Raw genomic sequence first — 24,027 nt, 5'->3', positions numbered from 1 at the left:
GGCATGCTAGGGCCTCCAGCCACTGCAAACAAACTCCAGATGCATGCGCCCACTTGTGCATCTGGTTAATGTGGATCCTGGGGAATCGAACCAGGGTCCTTTGGCTTTGCAGGCAAACGCCTTAACTGCTAAGGCATCCCTCCAGCCCAGATGACAGGTTTTTAAATAGGAAGCTCTTTGGGACTTGAGTAGACTTATAGTGTGTTATATGTGGAATAAAACATAGATGGCAGGCGCTTTCATCTCCCCCACACACATGGAAACTTCCATTCATTCCTTCTTTTTTTTTTTTTTAAGAGTTTATCTCTTGTTTTCTCAATTTTTATTAACATTTTCCATGATTATAAAAAAGATAGCATCTGTAACAGGAGCACAAATTATGACAGCTAACACTCACCTCACACTATGATAACTTTAGGCTAAGTTCTTTAAATGAAGTCTCATTTAATCTTCATAACAATCCACTGAGTAAGTTTTTATAAACTCAGTTTTCCTAGTGAGGAAATTATGGGGTTTAGTATTCCTAAATCAGTTCAGATTGGAGTAAGAACTTTAATTTAGTCCATTTAGAGACCACAGTTCTTCCTCCTAACTGCTATGATATATGCGGGAGGGAGAAAGATGAACGGTTGTGCCCTTGGGGACATTATGAGTTATTTAAAACTGGCAAACATGTCAAAAAGTAAGATTTCTCAGTCATTCTTTTTGTGCCATCCATACCTTGCTCTTTTTAAAAAAATAAATATTTTTCTTGTATTTATTTATTTGAAAGAGGGGGGGAGAGAGAAATAGTGAGAAAGAGGCAGATAGATAGAGAATGGGCAAGACAGGGCCTTCAGCCTCTGCAAATTAACTCCAGATACATATGTCACCTTGTGCATCTGGCTTATGTGGGTTCTGGTGAATAAAACCTGGGATCTTTGGCTTTCCAGCTAAGTGCCTTAACTGCTAAGCCATCTCTCCAGTCCATACCTTGCTTTTGTGAATTAAGATACTCTTGCTTCATGACTAATGACTGGTCCAAACTCCTCAGGGAGTTCAAATGAAAGGGTAGAGAGGACCATGAGCTAGACCTTGTATGAATGGAGTTAAGATGACCTGTCTATTGTCCCACTTTTTGGAACTCTGATGTATAGGACTACATCTAGCTATCTTGGCTAAGGCTATTTTCCAATGTTCTGTATGGGGCATTGCAAAATTAGGTGATGAGCTTTGCACCTCATTCTATCAGTTAAGTAGATTAATCACCTGATTCCCCTTCACAAATATCAATCAAGGGCTGGAGAGATGGCTTAATGGTTAAGGTGCTTGCCTGCGAAGCCTAAGTACCCAGGCTTGATTCTCCAGGTCCCACATAAGCCACAGGATGTACAAAGTGTCTGGAGTTTGCAGTGGCTAGAGGCCCTGGTACACCCATTCTTTTTGTTTTTCTTTCTTTCCCACTTTCTCTCTGTATCAAATAAAAATAAATTTTTTTGGCTAATCTCAATCAATTACGTTGTCATACAGAAAGAACAGGTGAACTGGGCTGGAGTCCATAAAGCCTTTTGATGCATTGCCTGGTCCTATTCTACTTTACAAATAGCATTTGTACTGGTATTAACTACCAGCAGGTATTAACCATCCATCTCTCCAGGTGCTTTATAAGGTTGACAAGCTCCATTCTCCTCACTCCTGCATGGTTACAGAGACCAAGAAGTTCTGTGGCTTGATGGCTCCAAGGTAGGAGAGCAAAAGTTATAGCTTTGGATAAAATTCTGAGCTGTTTTTTTTTTTTGTTTTTTTTTTTTTTTTTCCAATGGAAGCAGATGACTAAATTCTAGGCCCTCTGGTTTGAAATAGTTTTCACCATGAAGATGAAAACAGTGTATTTTACTTCATTGTGAAGGGCTCATTGAAACTTTCACTTTTGTAGAGTTAAGTGAAACAGCATTTTAAGCTAATTTAAGTAATTGATATGTATGTCTTAGATTATGCCTATTTGCTTCTGATTTTGTCTTTGGATAGGTATCCCTTAAGCACAGGCAATCTTGACTGTTCCTCAATGTGCTCTTGCCTGGTGTCCCTTTAATTGAATGCCAGCTACATCTCCAAGCACTCAAAAAGGTTGCAAGCAGAAGGAATGATATTTAAGATTAGACTATAGGAAATCCTGGGTTATTCAAGCTTCCTTCCCCACTTAGCTAATGGAATCTTTAAACCTGAAATGAGCCAGCTACACTGTGTTGGAAGTTGTCCCCCTGACAAAGCAAAACATATACCCGGTGACTCCCAGCCAATAATTGTGGTAGACTGACAGAGAACGGCATAAGTTAACAGAAGATACTCCTACTGTATTAAAGGACTTATGCATGCTATTGTCAAGGTCACTTTGAGAAGCAGGCCTTCACAGGTTACTCCGTGGGAGACTTAACTGGCACTATAACTTTAATCCAGGAGCTCCTTGCTGCATGTGCCTTGCAAATGCCAATGAACAGAGATAGTAATTGCGCCTTTTAAAACTGCCTTATACAGAGAGTTGGAAATCGGAGAAGATGGTGGATTATTATCCTAAAAGTCTACCTTACACATCATGTCCTGCCAGCAGACTACACAGAGAAAAGAGTGGGTGGGACTCCTTGTTCAGCTGGTCAGCCATGTTTCTGAGTCCTGTGATGTCTGAATTTCTTTGTATCATCCCTTATACTCTTCCTTCATTCTGTGGATGTGTTGGCTCAACCTTGTCCTCCTCTGGGGGAAAACAACAACAACAGAGGACAGAAACCTGTTTGCCTTGTGTTAAGTTTGTCTGGAGGAACAGAACCTACAGAATGGAGGGAGGTTTATGAGATTACTTTAGGGGATGAAGTTGGGCTGTACAGTCCAACAATGGCTGTCTGCAGGCTGGAGACTCAGAGAGCCAAGTAGCTGCTCAGTCCACAAGGCTAGATACCTCAGCAGTTCCAGGCAGGTACTGGAGGCTGGAGTCTGCCTACAGAGCCACTGGTAGTCAGTCTGGAAGGCTGAGGAAGCTGGGTTCTGGTGTCCAGAAGGGTTAAAGCACACACCAGGGAGTAGCACGGAACCCAGGCAAGAGGCACTGGGCTCTCCTGGAGCTTTTTTATATATACCCCCCCAAAACAAAGGGCTGCCCACTGCGAAGAAAGGACTTCCCTCTCCCTCTCCCTCCCTCTGCCTCTCTCTCTCTCTCTCTCTCTCTCTCTTTCTCCCTCAAACCTCCCTAGAAATCTCCTCACAAATCAATATGTACCCCAGAAGCCTATCTCTTACTTGATTCTTAATCTAATCATGTTGACAAGAGAACTGAAGTGTCACAAAGAGTATGCATGTACTAAGCTAGTAACAACCGGTATACTGTTTTTTTTTTTTAATTTCTACAGTACAGATTACTAGTGTGTGTGTTTTTAAACAAACAAGAGGAACGTGTCCACATCTGCTCCTCCAGTCTCCAGTGAGCATGGAGCTCAGCTTAGACATTGAGCTGGCACCGGCCTCCTTGGGTCTTACTCTTTAGGGCCTAGGAGAGCATCCTTCCTGCTTCAGCCTTCATCAGACCCACCTGATATGCTTGTGGAAATACCCAGTGCTAAGTCTAGGTTGCTGTGTTATGCCTTCCAAGTTCCCAGTTCTCTAAGTCAGAAGTTCAGAGCAGCCTGCAGATTTCTAGGATACCAAAAAAAAAAGAAAAAGAAAACCGAAAACCTGGCCAGGGCTGCAGCCACCTTTCCCTGCCTGCTTCAGTGACCCTCACTGCTGTGCCCTCTCACTCTGGTTGGCTCCATCAGGAGGAAGTGTCATTATAACAGCTAACATTTAATTTGTTTCTATTTACTCCTTTAGGTCCATCTATTATTCTTTCATCTGTATTTTTTCACACATGGCTTCAAAGTTTTTAGTGGTATGGTGGACTGAATACAGGGCCCTGTGCATTCCAGACACTGAAGTCCATTCCTAAGTCCTCTCATTATTTTAAGAAATCATTTCAGGGCTGGAGAGATGGCTTAGCGGTTAAGTGCTTGCCTGTGAAGCCTAAGGACCCCGGTTCGAGGCTCGGTTCCCCAGGTCCCACGTTAGCCAGATGCACAAGGGGGCGCACGCATCTGGAGTTCGTTTGCAGAGGCTGGAGGCCCTGGCGCGCTCATTCTCTCTCTCTCCCTCTATCTGTCTTTCTCTCTGTGTCTGTCGCCCTCGAATAAATAAAAAAAAAAAAAAAAAGAAAGAAAGAAAAGAAATCATTTCACCAAGTTGTCCATGCTGGCTTTGAACTTGAAATCTTCTGGCCAGTTTAACAACTTCAGTTTATTGGCATGTGTCAACATGTCCAGCCTTCAGTCTGACTTCCAACCGCCTTCCTTACTATACCCTGATATGCCACCTGTGCTCAAGAATACAGCTTCTGTAGTCTTTATGCATTTTCTCCTACATCTTAATCTGTTTCATTGAAAATATTTTTAAAAATATTTATTTATTCATTTATGAGAGAGAGAGAGAGAAGCAGAGGGAGAGAGAGAGGCAGACACAGAATGGATGTGCCAAGGCCTCTAGACCCTGCAAACGAATTCCAGATGCATGCACCTCCTTGTGCATCTGGCTTATGTGGGTCTTGGGGTGTTGGGCTCCTTCCCACACAGGTAGTGCCGAGAGAAGAACCAGGCCTGCTGGTTCCTCCCTAGGGGTTGAGGGGATGATGAGCCTCGGAAGACCCAGAAACCTCTCCTGGCCACCAGAGAAAAACCACACTGAGTTGGGAGTCCTTTTGAAGCAGGAACTCACTTTATTGTTATAGGCGGTGTTTATATAATGTTGAGAACCATCCGAGACTTTAGGGTGGGGTGAGATGTAAGGGCCAATAGCATACTGTGACCTTTGAGATGATTGGTTATAACCGCGCATGAGCGGGGGACTCTAACTTCCTGTGCGGAAGTGGCAGGCCAGAGGCCATTTGGCCCTGTGCTGAGCCATAGCTGGGCGGAGGCAGTTAGGCTCAGGAAGTTCCACTAGGCCTCACCTCCGGGCCTCTCAAGGCCCAACATTGGGGAATTGAACCTAGGTCCTTTAGCTTTGCAGGCAAGTGCCTTAATCGCTAAGCCATTTCTCCAGCCCTGAAAATATTTATTTGAGACAGAGAGTGTGTGTCAGAAGGACAGTGAGTATGGACATGCTAGGGCTTCCTGCCACTGTAAATGAAGTCCAGACTGCGTGTGTACTGGGGAATGGAAACAAGGCTCTCAGGCTTTGCAGGCAAGAGCCTTTAACTGCTGAGTCATCTTTCCAGTTCTTAATCTTTATTCTCTATCACCAGAGACATTGTAGAAAATACCAGAATATCTTGAAAATAAAAGTCCGGTGTGTCTCACAAGCAGAGGACTAACCAACTATATGTGAAAGTAAATTTTCTCCTAAGTTTATAACCTGACCCAAAGTCCCAACAAAGTTCTCTCCTTGGAGTATCTCATCATCTTCTTCTTTGATCTTCCACATGCACAACCACAGTGAAGCAATAGCCCCAGTACAATGGTAAAGATGAGGCCTTGAGAGAGCTAATATCACTTCCTCCACAACTCCACTGTTTTTCTATATTCTACCACCTATTCTGTTAGCCCACATGTGGACAGGTTCCTGGTGTTGCATTCAAGGTACCATGAGAAGAAACAACAACAATGGACCTCTGTTCTCTTACTGGCAGCACTTAGAGAGTTCTATAAAGATGAGAATGCTGCCAGAAGAGGATACATTTAGCACAAGACTGTAATTTCCACAGCGCTCATTGAGTGTCTCACTCTGAAGGTGCCCCTTTGCCATTCTAAGTGCCAGAGGCAGTAATGGGGTCAGGGAGGGCACTTCCTCCACGCTCAGCACCTACCCTCTGATACCAGTGAAGTTAAACACCAGGAGAAAATTCACCCCTTTCGACATTCACCCAGCAAAATGCTATTTCCAATTTTTTCGTCTCTGTTAAAACACTTGATAGCATTATTATAATTCTTGCTGTGATGCCCCTCCCCCCTTAAGCATGCAACAAAGACAGGAGATGGCTGAAGATGTATGTTAGATGAAAACATGATATTATATCTTCTTTTACTATTGTAAAGGGTGGGAAAACAGGCTCATTCGTTTTGACTAAATGCAAGGTTTCCATGAGGACTTTCAGTGGGTGACAGATAATGTTGATAGGTGCGCCCAAGACAATGGAGGTTAAAGCTATTTGGAAAATAGACATTTCTGGTATTTCTTGGGTGCTGGAAAAGTTACAGAATAAATATATGGTAGGTATATCTTAAGGTAAAAAAAGGATTTTCAAGGCAGGTATGTCTTTTCTTGATGTATCTTTTGCACAATGATGAGCTAGCCCACAAAAGAAGTTGTTTTTTTTTTTTTTTTGGCTTAATAAGAAAAAGTAATTTATAATACTGATATGTCAATATGTTTTTCAATAAACTTTTCCCAAGATTTTCTAGAATTCTCTTCAGTGTAAGAATCATAATTATATGTCTTCCTCCCACTTTGAAAGTGGCATAAGGTGCTTATTTGCAGAGTTCTACTGTTCAACTTGTACTAGAATAGGGATGTCATGACTCAGTTAACAATGCCTATTATTCACACAGATCTTTTTTATAGTGTTCTTTATCTCAAAACTATTGTAAATCAGATATCTCCCTCCTATTCTTTTGTTCATTTGCCAATTTTTATTATTTGTATTTAAGAAAGCAATGGTGTGTCAAGAGTCAGTATATATACTGTTTAGTTTCTCCCGTCAAAATCCTCTTTACTGGAAAAGCGAATATTTAAAAGGTATGCTAAGTTTTCAATGCAACATTTTCCAACAAATAAAATAAAAAGTTTCCCCTTTGGATCTTGTTGCTTGAACCCACGAAGCTGAAATAATGGAGGAAAATATATTTCAGTGCTAAGAACACACATGCTTTTTTTTTTCTTTATATATATATATTTTTTAGCTTAAATGTATGATGGAATTTTGAAATAAATTTTAGTGAACTGCTGGTGGAAAGTGAACTAGCATCCTAGGACTTAAAATCATGGTAACAAAACTGTGATCCATTAACACTGACCAAGGTGTTTTTAGATGTGATGCTTACTTGATTAAAGGCAATATAGGGGGTGTAACACATTGGCCTACTTGTAACTGATCTGCATATTGGAAAATATGATGGATATGTTTCAGGATGGATTGATCCAAAGTTAATTTTCTTAAAAAAAAATGACAGTTGATCCTATCCCTCAGAAAACTCCATCCTATGTTCCACCTAATTGATAAATTTGAAGCAAGATAGACATCAGTAATTCACTTGTTCATTTAGGCAACGTTTATGGACTCAAACTGTATCCACATTCCTAGTCTCCTACCTTGGACCTTACAGAGCCTGTAAGCAAGAATAAAATAGGCTCATAGATTTTTGATAGAAATACCATGGTGGAGATGAATCAGAGAGGGAAGTAGAGTAGATCCTAGTCAATTTTACTTAACTATCTTATTTTTTTCCCCAAAATTCACCTATAGGCTGGTTGCAGCCTTTATATAGTGCAAACTTTCCCTACTAGGTCTGTTGGGGATACTAGTGTCTTTGTTTTATTTTATTTTTTTTCTTTATGCTGTCTCTTCTTATAATCCAGTGAGCAGCAAACATAAATTTTTAAGGGTGTTGTGGGGGGGGGGGGCGTGTATTATGACTGAGAAAAACAAAGAAAGCAAAACATACTTTAGAATGGAAAACAAGCCTAGATTCTGACAATGTGGAGGTCATTGATGACTTTTGCTAGCAGGGTTTTTGTTAGGATCATTCCAGTATGGTCAGGTCAGTACAAGGCTTTAAGTCGGGTATATTGGGCTGGCTGAATGGGGTAAAACAGATATAGGAAAGTGGCAATATTGAACATGATTGCTTTTTCAATGGTAAATAAATAATAGCTAAACATTCCTGGAGGCCTTTTATCTGCTAAGTAAATGTTCCACAGCTTTCACTGTATGAGCGCCTGTACTGTGCAAACCTCTGTGGACTGAGTTCTAGCACTTGCTTCATTTGAGAGGTGACTCAGAAAGGAAACGGAAAAGCAGTGTAATGTACATTGACAACACAGTAGAAGAGTGGTACAGTAAATCATGTGAAAACTATGCAAAAGAAAAACTAGTAACTTCAGATTTGAAGAGTTCACCACTATTATCAGAACATCATGGTAAATGTTTCAAAAATTGAACTGAATAAGATGTTAATAACAGTATTCTTTATTACCATTAATTAAGATGTTTTAATATCAGGAAAGACATTTTAAAGATGAATGCCTATAGTAAAATCTAAAACATGACAGTAGTGCAAAAATGCTGAAGAAAACACAGTAGTATGTTATTTTGTGTCTTGCTTTGAGTAGGAAGGCTTGGCTCAAAACTCATTTTAATCAAAGATTAACTTGAAGAGTAACCCATTATTAATAAAAAGTCTTTTGGGTAACACTCAGAAAAAATAATTTGTTCTGTATCTGATGTTAGCTGAAAATATAATGCCTCAGTAATAGAGATTTGCCCATGAATTTTGTTTGTTAATATAGCACAAAAGTTTTGGAGAAGTGTCTCTTGGAACATTATTGAAAGTTTGTTGACTTTTTTTTTCTTTTATATCATACAACTGAAAGGAAAATACTTTCAAAGTCTAGTTACTGAAAGTGATGAAACACTTAAGAATATTTTATTATTTACACATAAATTAATGTATTAATTTTATTCTTTATGCCAAATGTTGAAAACTGATAACCAAAACAAACATACCAACAACCCCCCCACCACTAAACCAAGAACTGTTACAAAGGAAAATGGACATTTTCCCATCAATGAATTTCATTAATTCTTTTGATAATGATGTGCAAGTTTCACTGGCATTCTGATGTTATTTGTCATTTAAGATGTACAAGCTGGAATTCACCTTGTAATTCCTTCATTTCTCTGGTCAATACCATTGTATTGAATGTCTCCCATGTGGCAGACACCATACTGTGTAAGGAGAAACATACCTAAAAGCTTCGAGTCAAGTTTCAAGTAGCTTCTAGCTACTAGCAGATTCTAGTGACCAGATAAACAGAATTCTCAGTGATCAAATGCCATGGCTACAGCCAAAGGGTCCCAGAGCACATAGTTAAACCTTTGCAGCCCAAACCTCTGAAAAGGTGAGTCACAGATAGCTCTTAAGGACACTCACTTTCTTTTGTAAGAAGCATCAAAGTGACTTTGTGATTTCATCTTATTTTTTGGTAATTATCCTAATTCTCATACACTGGTAAACAGAGGAAGAGTCTGAAGAAAGACTGTCAGGAAATGGAAGAAAAATGCAGAGACCTCCCAGGGTCAAGTAACTACAGTTGCTTGATATTTGACAAGGCCCTAACAATGTAGGCTGGACAAAAGACAGCATCTTCAACAAATGGTGCTGGGCAAACTGGATAAGCATATACAGGAAATTGAAACTTGATCCACATATCTCACCATGCACAAATATCAAGTCCATATGGATCAAAGACCTTAATATAAGACTGGAAACTCTGCTACTACTGGAATAAAAAATAGGAGGAACTTTCCATGACATAGGAATGGGAAGACTTCCTGAACAAAAGCCCAGTAACTCAGGAAATTAAACAATCACTCAACCATTGGGATCTCATGAAGCTGAAAAGTTTCTTCACAAACAAACAATAAACAGAGCCAACAGATTACCCACAGAATGGGAGAAAAGTTTTGCTAGCTATACCACTGACAATAGGCCTAATTTCTAGAATGTACAAACAACTCAAAAACCTAAACAAACAACCCACTCACAAAATGGGGCAGAGAACTGTGCAGAGGAGTAAATACAAATGGCAAACACACACTTAAGAAAATGTTCCACAGGCCTAATCATTAGGGAAATGCAAATTAAAACAATAATGAGGGCTGGAGAGATGGCTTATTGGTTCAGCGTTTGCCTGTGAAGCCTAAGGACCCCGGTTCGTGGCTCGGTTCCCCAGGTCCCACGTTAGCCAGATGCACAAGGGGGCGCACGCGTCTGGAGTTCGTTTGCAGTGGCTGGAGGCCCTGGCACGCCCATTCTCTCTCTCTCCCTCTATCTGTCTTTCTGTGTCTGTTGCTCTCAAATAAATAAATAAATAAATAAATTAAAAGAAAAAACAATAATGAGATTCTACCTTACCACAGTAAGTACAGCAAACATTAAAAAATCAGAGCTGGGCGTGGTGATGCAGCTTTATGGGAGACAGAAGTCATCAGCAGTGAAAACAGTGGACACTGGAAGCTCAAGTTTGACTGGACAGGCCAAACGACTGAACAAGTGCAATAATGGCATGTCTGTTCTGGGAGAAACCAATTGCTCGCCAATTGGACTGAAGGCCTGCACTGTGGGAGGGAATACATGCCTGGTACTGAAAACCTAATCAAAAGCCTATGACAGGATAGATCATGAGCCTTAGGGGTATAAAGCCTGCTCTTGTCTGGATAAATCCATATATTACTCTCACCAAACTGCCCTGAAAGCACTACACTTAATATTCATATTCATATATTAATGCTACTTTCACTTCTGATTAGAGAAGCTTCTATTTTCAGATAGTGATGACCACTGGGATGACACAAAAAGCAACATAGTGCTGAGACGAAGGGACGGAGGAGTGCCCAGCTCTGAAACATCTCACACCCTCCAAGGCTTAGGGTCCATTGCTGAAGAGGTGGCTAAAAGAATGTAAGAGCCAAAGGTGGGGCACCACTCCTTACATACAACTGTCCAGACAGAAACTGACCTCAATATCCAAGACTTCACAGTACCTAGCAATACCCTCACAAGACCCTCATAATAGGAGAAAAAGATGAGAGACTAATGGAGAGAGGGAGGGGATATGACGAAGAGCTGAGTTATGAAGGGGAAAGCAGGAGAGGGGAAGGAAATACCATGGTTTGTTGTCTGTAAGTATAGAAGTTGTCTCTCTTTCTCTTTATCTCTCTCTTTCTATATATATATATATATATACACACACACACACATACTTATATAACATATATAACACAGACAGGGCTGGAGAGAAGACTTCATGGTTAAGGCGTTTGCCAGCAAAAACAAAGGATCCCAGTTCAACTCTCGAGAACCCACATAAGTCAGATGTACAAGGGGTCACATGCATCTGGAGTTCATGTACAGTGGCTGCAGGCCTAGACGCACCCATTTTTTTTAATTCTCTCTCCCCCTAATAAATAAATAAAATATATTTAAAAAAATAAAATGAAAACAAATGCTGGTAAGGATGTGGAGCAATAGGAACACTCATTCATTGTTGGTGGACATGTAAGATGGTACCACCACTATGGAAAGCAATATGGAGACTCCTAAAATGTTGACTATAGAGTTACCAACAGACACAGTTATGCCCTTATTGGGCATTTACCCTAAAAGCTCCATGCCTCAGTTCAGAAAGATTTTCTCACCCATGTTTATAGCTGCTCAATTCATAATATGTAAGAGCTGGAATCAACACAGATGTCCATAATTAAACAAAGAAATAACCAAGATGTGGTATATCTACATGATGAAATTCTACACAGCAGTAAAGAAAAAAAAATCACACAATGGAATTTGAAGAAAACTGGTTGAACTTGGAACAGATCATTCTCAGCAACTCATGCAATCACAGAAAAATTGTCACATGGTCTCACTCATCTGTGGCTACTAACCTGAATTTGCCCAAGATGCTGACATACCTAATAAGCATCTCAAGGACCAAACAATATGGAGGGTGGGGGGAGGGGGGAAGGGTAAGTGTTAGGGGACACAAAACTGGACCTAAATGGAAATGGTACCATCAAATCCTATATCCTGAAATACAGACTAAAAGGTCGAACCTTCATCAGGTCCTTAGAAGGAACACCTGAATCACAGGGTCCTGAAGAAGGTATGATGAAGACTAATCTTAATATTCTCCTGTTTCTCTCTCTCTTCTCTCTTTCTCTTTTATATTACCTATCTTTATTGTCCTGCTTTTCCTTGGTGCTGGCCTGTAACTCCCAGTACAAGCATGTGGCTAACGTTCACAATGAACTGTTGATAAGAGAGACCTATAAGGTTTTCCAACAGAAGACAGAATTTTGTCAAATAACTTGATGACCCACTAAGGGTTAGTGGTAAGACCCTACTGCCAAAGACACCATAGGCTGTTGGGACAGAACATGGAGAGACCTGGCTGGAATCTGGAAAAGAATCAGTCCCCAGACAGTTAGCTCATCTAGTGCCAGAAGGTGCTACATGAGCGACTGGGGGAAAATGACCAACATCTGTCCAAGCAACTCATGGTCTAAGCTACTCAACAACAAACAACATGATGTGATGCTCACACAAGTGCAATAATGGTACACACCCATGGTGGGTATCCAACTGCTCTTTATTTGGCTAACGTATACACTCAGTGGAACAGAACCCATAGCTGGGGCTGGGAAACAAGTTAGAACCATATCCTTTCTGTGCTTATTGTTAAACTACATGTTCTGGGCTCCTTTCACCACATGAGACATACAAATAGCTCTGGCCAAAAGGATTTGGGCAGAAATGATGCACTATGTTTCATATTTGGCATTACAATATGCTAAAATGGTTCCCTGTATGTTGTCTATATTATTTGGCCATCATAAGTTAGAAAACATGACATAAAATTGAAGCATCCTCTAGGGATGTTGGAGCTACAAGAAGCAAAAAGCCTAGATCTGTGAGCATTGTGTAGAACTGCCTCAGAGTGTGGAATGCATTGCACGGCAGTAGCCAACAATTAGCTTTTATTACAGCAGGTCACTGAAATTCAGTGGTTGTGATTTATCACAACTACTGTCAGTCCCTCTGGTGAATAACCTGTTTACTTGGAATACATTCATACATGAATTCATCAAGAAGTACATCTTTGTATTTATTATAGAACTTTAATGAATGAAATATTTAATATTTATTGAATTCTAGGAGTTACACAAGATATAACTTATTGTTATCTAATTGTATTCCATAAGAAATTCTGGGTCGAAGGTTCTGTTACTACCATTCACATTACAATGGGTATGGAATTGGATCTTTTGGAGTTAACAGACACAAAACCATTCACTTAACTATATATTGTCTCTCATTGGTAATTACCACAGACTATGCTGGCTGAGTTATATCTCATTTTTTTCCCAGAACATAAACATAGTTTACAACATACAATGTTTTTTTTTTTTTTTTTTTCATTCTGAAGGCTAATGCAGGGGATCCATTTCACACTTAGCACAGCAATAAAAATTCTTTTCACCAGTACGTTCTTTCATAAAAATCTGCTTTCATTTGTAGACTCATGTCAAATATCTATGTTTAACCACAAGAACTCTATGCTTCCCCAAACATTTGCCAACTCATGGTTACTATTAGACAAACAATAGACAAATCACTCACATTACACACATTTGAATTCCTAGCCAACTGGGTGTTTGAATAATGGAATTTGGAGAGCAGAAGTCACAAGTGTATTGTTTATTATTTAATATCCACTTTTATTTAGCAATAAAAAGGTCCAAGCTGTAAACCAGAGTAAACCCCAATTTGCCAGTCAAGCATTCTAGTGCTCTGTATGGACATCTCCTGTGGGTGGTGATTTGGAACACTGGCTTACCTTCCTAAAGATTGAAAGGCTGTTCTCCATGGTAAGACCCAGGAGTCAAGGAGGAGTTCAACTATGTTGTAGCAGCTGTGGTGGTGCATGCCTCTAATCCCAGCACTGGGGAGGAAGAGACAGGGGCATCACTGTAGGTTCAAAGCTATCCTGAGCTAAGTAATGAGTTGCAGGCTAGCCAGGACTGCAGAGTAAGCCTTAGTCTCAAACAAGAGTTGCATCTTTTGTGACCTCTTCTGGCATATTCTTTTCTTTGCAGCTCTTTACTAAAAGGCAAACTTTAATTTGAATTAATTTTGTCCTGTTTGCCTGCTCTGGAGGCTGTGCTGACCCTCTTTGTGGGTGCATGGCTATGAAGCCTGCTACATCAAGAGCGCCGCGCCTCACCGTTGTTCTACATTTATGAACAACACTTCCCTACTTTCCTGACAAAACCCTCTTGTTATCAACTGTGAATGTCTTAAAAACACACAAGGGCATTGTAGTATGCACATCATGCAAGAGAAATAATACTGCCTGACAGGCTCCAATTGGCAAGTGAAAAGAGGTTTTATTGAAGGAAATAGTAGCAGCAAACAGAAATCAGCCCTGTAGAAGGTAATCACTCCTTTAACAGGGTGCCATGTGCTCCCCTAAGACCTGGGCTCCTGCTGCAGGGGCTCGCACACCCAGAGGACCTGTGAGAAAAGCAGCCAGCCTTCCCTCTCTGGGACCCCCCGCTGTCAATGCAAACTTACATTCTTCCTCTTTCTCTGAGCTGAGAGCTCTTCCCTAGCTCTTCCTCCCAAAGCCCTGGAGTGAATGCTCCCAGCCCACTGAGCTCTCTTCTAAATTGCAACTCCTGTGCACCCTATGCTCTTGAAACTGTCAGAACAAAAGAGCTAAATTTCAAAAGCCTGGTCTGAGTGACTGACTGCTTCATTTCCCTGGAAGATTATCCCTTCACAGGCAGGCGAGCTTTCTGGGCTAGTCTGGGTGTTGTTGACTCAAACCTCAGAAAAACCTTTGCCTGGCTAATTGCTAGCTAAGGTTGCTTTACTTAATTAGTGAAATACGCATTGATATGAGAGGGAGAGAGTGGGTAGGGGACTAAAGGAAGCCTCTCTGACTCTCCTTCACATCTAATAATTAGTGGCAATGAAATTACTTGAGCCAGAAGTCACAAAAAATAAGTTCTCACACAGGGAAGAGTCCTGCTGTGAGTGTGTGAGCATACATGTGTATACATATGCCTTCATGTGCACCTATGACTTTTTCCTTCCAAGACTGAAGCCACACCAGACAGCAATCCTGTTTGTTTGATGGCTATTTAGTGTTGTAACTCCCCAATGCATTATCTTCTGCCCCTTCCGCCCTGCTCCCGCCTCACGACTAATGAATATGTTCCACTGTCCAGGGTCACTTTATTATCCTGACATAAATGAACTGGGAGATGTGATTTCCAAGTTCTGAGGCTGACACAGTGACACTGACAGGGTGACGTTTTTACCTCGAGGTGCCCCGGTTGTATATTCGACACACTCCGAAAGATAAATATTGATCTGCTCTGGGTAGATGTGCACTGTGGAAATGTTAATGCTTTTAAAGGGTTTGGGACATACAACACAGCTATTATTATGACTATTATTATAAGGTATAAAGTCTCAGTGAGTGTTTCATCTTTACCCTTGTCCTCATGAATACTGCCCACATGTTGATTGCCACTGTATTCACACCATTGCTTACAGAATTTGTTGAGGTGCTAAGCCAAAGCAATCAGTTTTGAGACCTACAAGGGAGGAACAGATGACTGACAAAACTAACATTCAAATGCTCTGGCTTAAGGATAACCTGTTTATTTCATCCTTGGTCTCACCTCTATATTGGGATTGGAGGTTTTCCACCTTCCTTCCCCTGGTGACTTGTTCTTTGATACAAAAAGGGGTTGGAGAGAGATGGCGTAGCAGTTAAGGCACTTGCCTGCATTGCCTAAGGAACCTGGTTCAATTCCTCACTATCCAGGTAAAGCCAGATGCAGAAAGTGGTTCATCTGAGTTCATCTGCAGTGGCTGGGTCCCTGGCATGCCCATTCTCTCTCTCTCCCCCCCCTCTCTCTCTCTCCCTCTCTCTCTCTCTCTCTCTCTCTCTCTTTTCTATCTCTCTCTCTGCTTGCAAATAAATAAATATATATTTTTTTTTTAAGAAAAAGGAGAAAAAGAAACCTTCCCATCTAAAGTCATCATTGACCATAAGTTTGAGATCCTAAAAGAGGGATTCTGAAATGGAGTATCTTTGGCCTCATGATTTTTACAGTGATATATTATTTGCTTATTTTCTTGTTGCTGTGACAAGATATTTGACAAAAGCAAGTTAAGGAGGAAGGATTTATTTAGCCTTATATATTGAAGGGATACAGTCCATCATGGTGGGGAAAGTATTATAAGAGCATGAGTTAGCGGGTCTCATTTAGTCCACAATCAGAAAGCAAAAAGAGAGGAATGCTGGCGCCCAGCTTGCTCTCTCCATTCTATATAGTCCCGTCCGTGGAATGGCACTGCCCACGTTTAGGTGGGTCTTCCCACCTCCATAATCTAATCTAGAAAATTTCTCACAAACGTGCCAAGCATTTTTTTCCATGGCCATTAAATTTGAAAATCGAAGGCTGGAGACATGGCTTGTTGGTTAAGGTGCTTGCCTGCAAAGCCAAAGGACCCAGGTTCAACTCCCCAGAATCCATGTAAGCCAGACACACCTAATGGAACATGTGTCTGGAGTTCATTTGCAGTGGCTCAAGGCCCTGGTGCACCCATTCTCTCTCGGACTCTATCTGAATCTTTCTCTATCTCTAATAAATAAAATAAAATAAAATAAAATAAAATAAAATAAAATAAAATAAAATAAAATAAAATAAAATAAAATAAAATAATTGAAAACCGAAATTAGCCATCACAAGAAATTTGGGTATCAAATCTTATTAGCTCCTTTTAAAAGCCCACCTTGGACATCTTAGGCATAAAGAGACCTCATTGTTTATTGTTTTATTCAGGCTAGAAAGCAGACTTGTTATCATGAAATTAGCCATCACAAGAAATTTGGGTACAGCTTCCTGTGAGATGTTTTCATCTGCCAGCACCTACCCAGTACCATCAACTCTCCAGAATCCCTGCTTCTAGAAGCAGAGTCTCGAACTCCTTTGTCAAGATTTACTTTATATCTTTATTAATTATGAACTTTATTATATGTGTGCTGGTACCATTCTCCTCATGTTATCCTCTTATATGCCTTCTTTCCCATCCCCATTTCACCGAGGGTCCTCCTCACTGGGGTTGTTGGTATTCACCATGGGTTTTGAATGCATCAGTCAGTCCCTTTGTGTATAGGAAGGCACAATGCCTCAGGGTACGCCTTCCCACCCTATGACTCTTCCAGTCTTTCCACGCCCTCTTATGCAATGTTCACTGAGCCTTGGTAGGTGTGTTGTAAGTTGCCTTTAATGTTAACCTCTCTTCAACCTTTGGATTTCTCTTTTGATGAGTTATGAATGTCTGTGTCTGTTGCTATCTTCCTAAGGCAGGTTGTCAGGATAACAGTGAGAACAGCACTCATGTTTAAATTTCCATGTGGCGTGACATTAGCCACCACCAGCATATCTGCCAGGGCCCAAGAGACATTGAGGAAATTGGCAATTAATTTCTTCTTGTACTGATTTGTCATCACCTGAGTTCTCAGAGGAGTTCTTGACACATACTGCTTCATTATCTGCTTATTCCCTAACCTTCACAATTAGTTTTTCTGCCTGAAAGATCAAATAAAATTGATCTTTCAAATCTCTGGCAGTAACACATGCTAGGTGCTTAACAAATTTTGGTTGAATAAATAGATGGATGGATATATAGATGAATAGATGCCTCTGGTGACAAAATCAGTAATGTTTAACCAGTTTTCATCTTACCTGACAAGTGGTGAGACCCATGACTCTCCTTATCTGTCATGTGAAATTCTGGATTTTCTCTTTTGGATGCTTCTGTGAGATCCCTTGGATGCCCAGTTTTTAGAAGTCATGATGGTTTCAAAATATGGTCTTTGACACTTTCCACCTTATAGTTTAAGATAAATGACCCAGCCTCAGTGAGCCTTAGTTCTTGATCCATAAAAGGAGCAAATTTTATATTAAATGTTGATGTTTTACTCACACATTATTGCACATACAATGATTGCTCAGTAAGTAAAAGTAGCCATGGCAATCCAGAATTCAGGACCCTGTAGGAAGTCTACTTGTCACTTCTTCTTGGTGTTTTAAACATCATAATCCTACCCTAAAACCGACACAGTATACACAGGGTGCTTGATTAATGTTAGCGATGAATGAATGACCAATGAATTGTTTTCTGTCTCTTAATGGACACTCACGTCCACATGCACCCGGATGCAACATAGGCATTCACCTACATGAACGAGTGTGTACACACAAACGAAGCAAACACATTAAAAAACTAGGGCAGAATGCATGAAAAGGAATAAAGCTGCGACATAGCTTGCATGAGTTCCAGTTGATTCTGTCATCTCATGAAACTTACCCATGTCTTGTGTGTATCATTGTCCTGATTTGATGATTTCCTCACATAAATTTCAGATTCCCATTGTTGCCCAGCCTTCTCTGCTGTTAAGTATTGTGAAGGCAAGCTTTGAGCCCTGGCCTGACTTATGTCTTCATTTTTACCATGTAGGATGCCCTGGTGGTAAGTTGGATTTTGGCTTGGGTTTCTGTTCCCAATGGACAATCACAACTTTACTCAATTGTTTTGTATTTGTGGCTTGACCATTATTGTTTGCAGGGGGTGGGGGTAGGCATGACATTGATTTTTTTTCTAGGGAGGCATACACTCCTCTATAGAGAGTATAAGATATAGGGGCACAAACTCTAGTCCTGTTATTTTCCATGTATGGATTCTGTAATTATGGAGCATGATTATTGACATATGAGATCTTAGTTTCTTTCCTTCTTAGTTAAATAAAAGTCAAGAAAGTCAATCATTTCTGAAGACTCAATAAGTTTCAAGTTTCAATAAAATAATGGCATTCTTCTGTTGGTCAATGCTTTCTGGCATTTTGTCCTTCTTATTAGAGGTTGTATTTCCTTGTGATATGATTATATTTCATATACAGTGATGTCTTCTTCAACTCAGTGTGCCCTCCCCAACAAGGTCAGTGTCTGGCTACTAGTAAATCAGCAATAAATATTTGTTGAAAAAATAAATAAATGAAGAAAATTGCTCATATAAAGACGATTACTTATTCTGTGTGTTTTTTCTTTATTTTTTGTTTTCATTTAGTGAAATGAACAACTTCTCAAGTGATAGGAAAATCTCTGAATTTGCTAATAAGATGTAACAAGTAGGCGAATGACAGAGTTGAGCCCCACAGTGCTCTAAACATCAGTATGGATTTTAATGAGGTCTTTTCTTTCATTAGGAGCTCAAGATAAGCAGAATTGATGCAAACTATATTTTCAAGTATAAGTTGCCCATTTTAAATGGTCATTGTGATTTAACTTGGATGGCTTGGTAAATGAGCCAGCCTGGTGAAACTTCCCTGTGAATGAAGCCTTCTTTAATCAGCTTCCCCTATGTTATTTCATACTGGGAGAGAAAAGCAGTAGCTGAGCCAGAAGCAAGCAGGGTAACAAAAAAAAAAAAAAAAAAAAAAAAAAAAGAAAAGAAAAAGAAAAAGAAAAAAAAGAAAAAAGATAAAAAGGAGTCTGTGGCCAAAGCAACAGAATTACATTTTTTTCCCTCATCCGTTCACTTGTGTTTGTGAAAGAGAAGTAAGCAACGTGGTTTTTTTGTCTTTGTTTAGACATTGGACAATAAAAATCATAAGAACATATATTTTTGACATCCTATTTTTTGGTGTTCTTTGGAATTTGGACCCTAATTAAAAAATATGTGTTTCCTATCCCTTCTTACTGTGAAAATCCTTGGCAATATAAACAGATGTACTGGTTGGATTTTAACTCTGACACCAGACTGTCTGAAATAATAGCTCCAAGAAAGTGTGAATTCTTCCATTCCTCAAGCTTCAATTATAAGTACTTAATTTGTTTCTCTTTATATTGCTGACTGTAGTCCCAGTCTGCTTCATTTTTCATCTGGCTAAAACATGGTGCACTTCAGAAGCCCCTCATTTTGAAAAGTTTATTCTGCATAGAAAGACAGAAACAAGCTACATGTTAGAATTATTTTCATACACCAGGGCACATAACTGTAATTTAGCAATTAACTGGTATACTGAACATTTCAGTGATACAGGCCTATAAGATGACAGAATTTGGATCCTCAATAAGCAGTTTGAAAATACTGAATATTTCTCATAAAAGTTTATTCATCACTTGATGAAAGAGCCAATTAACAGCTCACTAACTCGTCTTGGTTTTTCACAATCAAAGTTATCCTTCATTTCATGTCTACCTTTTTTTTTTTTTGGCTTATTTTTATTTATTTATTTGAGAGTGACAGACAGAGAAAGAGGCAGAGAGAGAGAGAGAGAATGGGCGCGCCAGAGCCTCCAGCCACTGCAGACGAATTCCAGACGCGTGCTCCCCCTTGTGCATCTGGCTAACGTGGGTCCTGGGGAGTTGAATCTCGAACCGGGGTCCTTAGGCTTCACAGGCAAGCGCTTAACCGCTAAACCATCTCTCCAGCCCTCATGTCTACCTTTTTAAATACTTCATAATCCATCGACTGGCCTGTTATTCCTAGCCTGTGGTCTCTGGTGGTAGTGACCACTGCACTTGGATGAGGTACCACAGATGACACAATGGTCAAACAAGTCATCAGTTCTGGGTGTGAGGAGATTTTGGAAGAACTGATGAGGTGAACTTTACGCATATGGTCATGTTTCAGTGTTTAAAACTTCACTATGCAAGGGGTTTATTTTTATTTTCTGAGGGTCAAAAATAAAATAGAAAAGACAGACTAATTATTGCTGGAACTCACGATAAGCAGAATGAAGAATGTCTCATGCTTCTCTGATCATTTTTTTCTGAGCATATTTGTCTAAGCGCTTACATTTTGAGATGTTTTCATAAGTTATGTTGGTGCCAAATCCTAAAGAAGCCTATGTCCCAATTGTAAAAATGATGGGAGGAACAAGTAGGTCCACAGTGTCTTGAGTTATAGAGAAGCAGTTGCTTTGCCATTTATTTTATTAGTTCACAGTAATTCTAAAGGTGTTATTATTAGTATTATCCCAATTTTAGAGATTAGGAAACTGAGGTTTATTGGTTGTAAACAAAACCTAAATTCATAGAGCTCAGGTATGATGGAAGGAAGGATTTAGATCAGGAAGAACAGTCCACTTTTGTTCCTCTACCCCTGGGCATTGCAATGATTGTGTACCTAAAGCCCTACATTTAGTTATTACCTATAAAAATATGCATGTTAGGATTATTGTACTCATTTTATAAATGAGGAAACTGTAACTCTCTAGGAAGTAATTTTCTCTTGTTCACAAAGTTCCTAAGCAATAGAGATGGGTATGGAATCAACATTTTCCTGATAACCATAGTCTTTTCCTTCAGACCATCCTAGGCTTCATTATAACATTTGTTTAGAGCTAGAATTTAGTGTCTAAAGTTGGTGGATGGTGTGACACCATTTTTCATTGTGTGATTGCTGAATATGCCATAGTTGATCGTGGGGAGACTTGAAACAATCTCCTGATTGCATGGTGGGGAAACTTGAAGCAATCTCCTGGTAATGGCAAAGGCCAATAAAGCATATGGCTATTCTTGACCTATTCACATCAGCGAGGGAAAGGATTATGCAGGACATCTGTGATGCCAGTGCAACAGTGGATGCTGAGAACCAGGCTCCCAGAGCACCTTCCTCCCCTTTTACATATCAATTTAGGGGTCTCTCTTTTCTAAAACCAACATGCTTGTGTTCTACAACAGTGATATTGTTAATCTTTTTGCAAAAATGCATTGATGATTGTTTCCATGATTTGGGGTGTGTGTGTGTGTGTGTGTGTGTGTGTGTGTGTGTAGCATGTACATATATGTGTGCACAGGTTTATCATTTGTGCCACAGTGCATGAGGAGGTCAGAAGACAACTTTGGGGTGTTGGGCCTCACCTTCCATCACGTGTGAGGTAGGGTCTTCACTGTGTTCCACTCTGTTTGCCAGAATAGCTGCTTATGACCCTCGAGTCTCTGCTGCCCTTCTCACCACAGGCACACTAGAATCAAGCATGCCTGCCACAGCATCTGGCTTTATGTTGGTTCTGGGGATCCTCTGGCTTATGCGGCAAGCATTTTATCCAGTAAGCCATCTCCCCAGCCCCCAATTTTTAACATGCCCCATTTGTAGCGAATTGGTTTTGTGGAGAATTTGAAATCTCAGCGGCACTTGGGTTCCATGACCACGCTTTGAGGCAATAGCTTAGACAAGCATACTAGCTTCTAAGTTGTTTCCTGTTTTTCTTGGCCTCATTGCAATCCTTGCCAGAACTTGCCTCCTTCTCTGCTGTATCCGTAATGCAGAATGAAATTCATTGTGCCCATTATATCTGTTAAATGGTTTCCATTTTAACTCGAGAAACATGTATTGACGTTCATGTGTTTGGCATGGGAAATGTGTATATCTATCGAAGATAGCAACTTGTCTGTTGGAATTACAGTGCATTATGTATAATGCTGCTTTTAGCCATGCATGTACATTTCCTGGAATCTTATTGTGTCAGAGCTTGGAAAGTTTACACAAGCATTGGTAATCTAATTTTTGTCTGGTGGGTGGCTGTGGAAATATGGAGTATTTGACATAGCAAATGTCTTGGCCATCTGTGCCAGGGGAGGGATGGGTAGCAGAGTTTCTAGTCAGGTGGATAAAAGGCATCCATCAAAAAAAAAAAAAAAAAAAACACAGTTTGAAAAATAGTGCCCCAGGCCTAACCTAAATATTAATTTCCCAAGAGTACAAAGATATAACAGTCACTGTGACATGGTTTTTAGCACGTTTCTTTTAAGGAGCTTTCACTGTAAGATTGAAGAATCTGCTTATCTTTCTCTTGTCTCTTAACCATAACCCTTCTGTAGACTATATTGTTTCCTGTGTCTTTTGTTTTCTGCAGACATGAGTCTTTGGCTCATGAATGTTGTGTTAAGATCTGCTGAGGATTAGGGGTGGGTTTTCTTGATAAGTCTTTTTATTGGAGATTTTTCAACTGGTTTGTCTTGGAGGTCTTTGAAATGTCTTCTGTCAAGCCATGATTTTCATTTTTCTTTGTTCTCCTCAAAATTGGGGTTGTATTTGGCTCAACTGTTCATTGGAACTAGGTGAGGAATTGTGTTATTTAATAGCTGATTGTAGGATTCTGTGTGCTGCTCTCTGACTCTCCAAGTTGGATAAATCCTGCTCCCACTGGCTTTAGGGCAGTGTTGTTTTTAGCTCTAGATGTATTCCAGTTGCCTGTCTAAAGCAGGGCTTCTTAACATGGGCACTGTGGTTGTTTGAGGCTGGAGAATTTTTGTTGTGGGTTAGGTCACAGTTTCCCTAGTCTCTACCTGCTAGATGCAAGTAGCCCTCCTTCCAGCATCTTCAGTTATTCCTGATATTTCTCTCTCTCTCTCTCTCTCTCTCTCTCTCTCTCTCTGTGTGTGTGTGTGTGTGTGTGTGTGTGTGTGATCCCCACACCCCAGTTGGAAATCACTGACCTAAAGCCTGGCTGAAAGACAAGGAATTTCCATAAAAGTCCCTGAACTTGAGCAATGCGGTGACAGTGCTGAGAGGCTTTGTGTCCTGGAGGAGAGTGAAGGCCCTGTACCTCACCTCCCTGGAGAAAACACTGTGATACTAAGTGTCTATAGTTTCTTAGACTGAGTAGCAGAAGAGGCAAGGGTCGCCTTTTAACTGCTTCGTTTCTGATCTGCTAATTATCTTCTCACCCTGTCTCGCCTTTCATCTCCCCTCCCTGCAACTTGTCTCACTGTAAGGAAGATGCTAATTCTTCTCTGACTTTCTACCTTCACTACTTTCTGACCCTAACCCTCCTGATCTACAGTTTCCCCCACTGGTTTTCTTTGGTCCAAATGAGGATAAGGTGCCCATTTATTTCTTCATTCCACTTCTCTACCTAATAGTCCATTCTCTTTTGAGGAACAATTTTACCAAGATGCTTCCTTATCCTGGAATGCGCTGCAGTCAAGAACTAATGTTCCCCATGATGAATATTTTTGGTTCCAGTCTGACAAGGCCAGATGCTGCTGAGCACTGCAGTGTAGACCCATTCATGTTTAACTTTCTCTCAATGCCTCTTTGAGTGAGTTACATTTATTATGCTTAATGATGGTCTCATGGGTCTGTCAAAAGGGCATTCTAT

The 24,027-nt window shown here is 40.3% G+C and overlaps 1 protein-coding gene across 2 annotated transcripts in view; it reads right to left on the bottom strand.

Moving 5' to 3' along the window:
* The window catches only part of Mdfic2 (MyoD family inhibitor domain containing 2), a 115,286-nt gene that overhangs the window by 26,815 nt on the left and 64,444 nt on the right, over positions 1-24,027 (bottom strand). The window contains exon 2 of one of the 2 annotated variants that reach the window (XM_045134476.1): positions 4,521-4,539. The exons of the other annotated variant lie outside the window; for it this stretch is intronic. Coding sequence (XP_044990411.1) covers positions 4,521-4,539 — 19 coding nt within the window. The remainder of the gene's footprint in view (positions 1-4,520; positions 4,540-24,027) is intronic. 2 annotated transcript variants of the gene reach the window in all.

Source organism: Jaculus jaculus, chromosome 14 (genome assembly GCF_020740685.1).
Source record: "Jaculus jaculus isolate mJacJac1 chromosome 14, mJacJac1.mat.Y.cur, whole genome shotgun sequence".
Classification (NCBI taxonomy): domain Eukaryota; kingdom Metazoa; phylum Chordata; class Mammalia; order Rodentia; family Dipodidae; genus Jaculus; species Jaculus jaculus.
The sequence above is the reverse complement of the archived record's forward strand: the minus strand, read 5'-3'. Positions and strand labels throughout refer to the sequence as shown.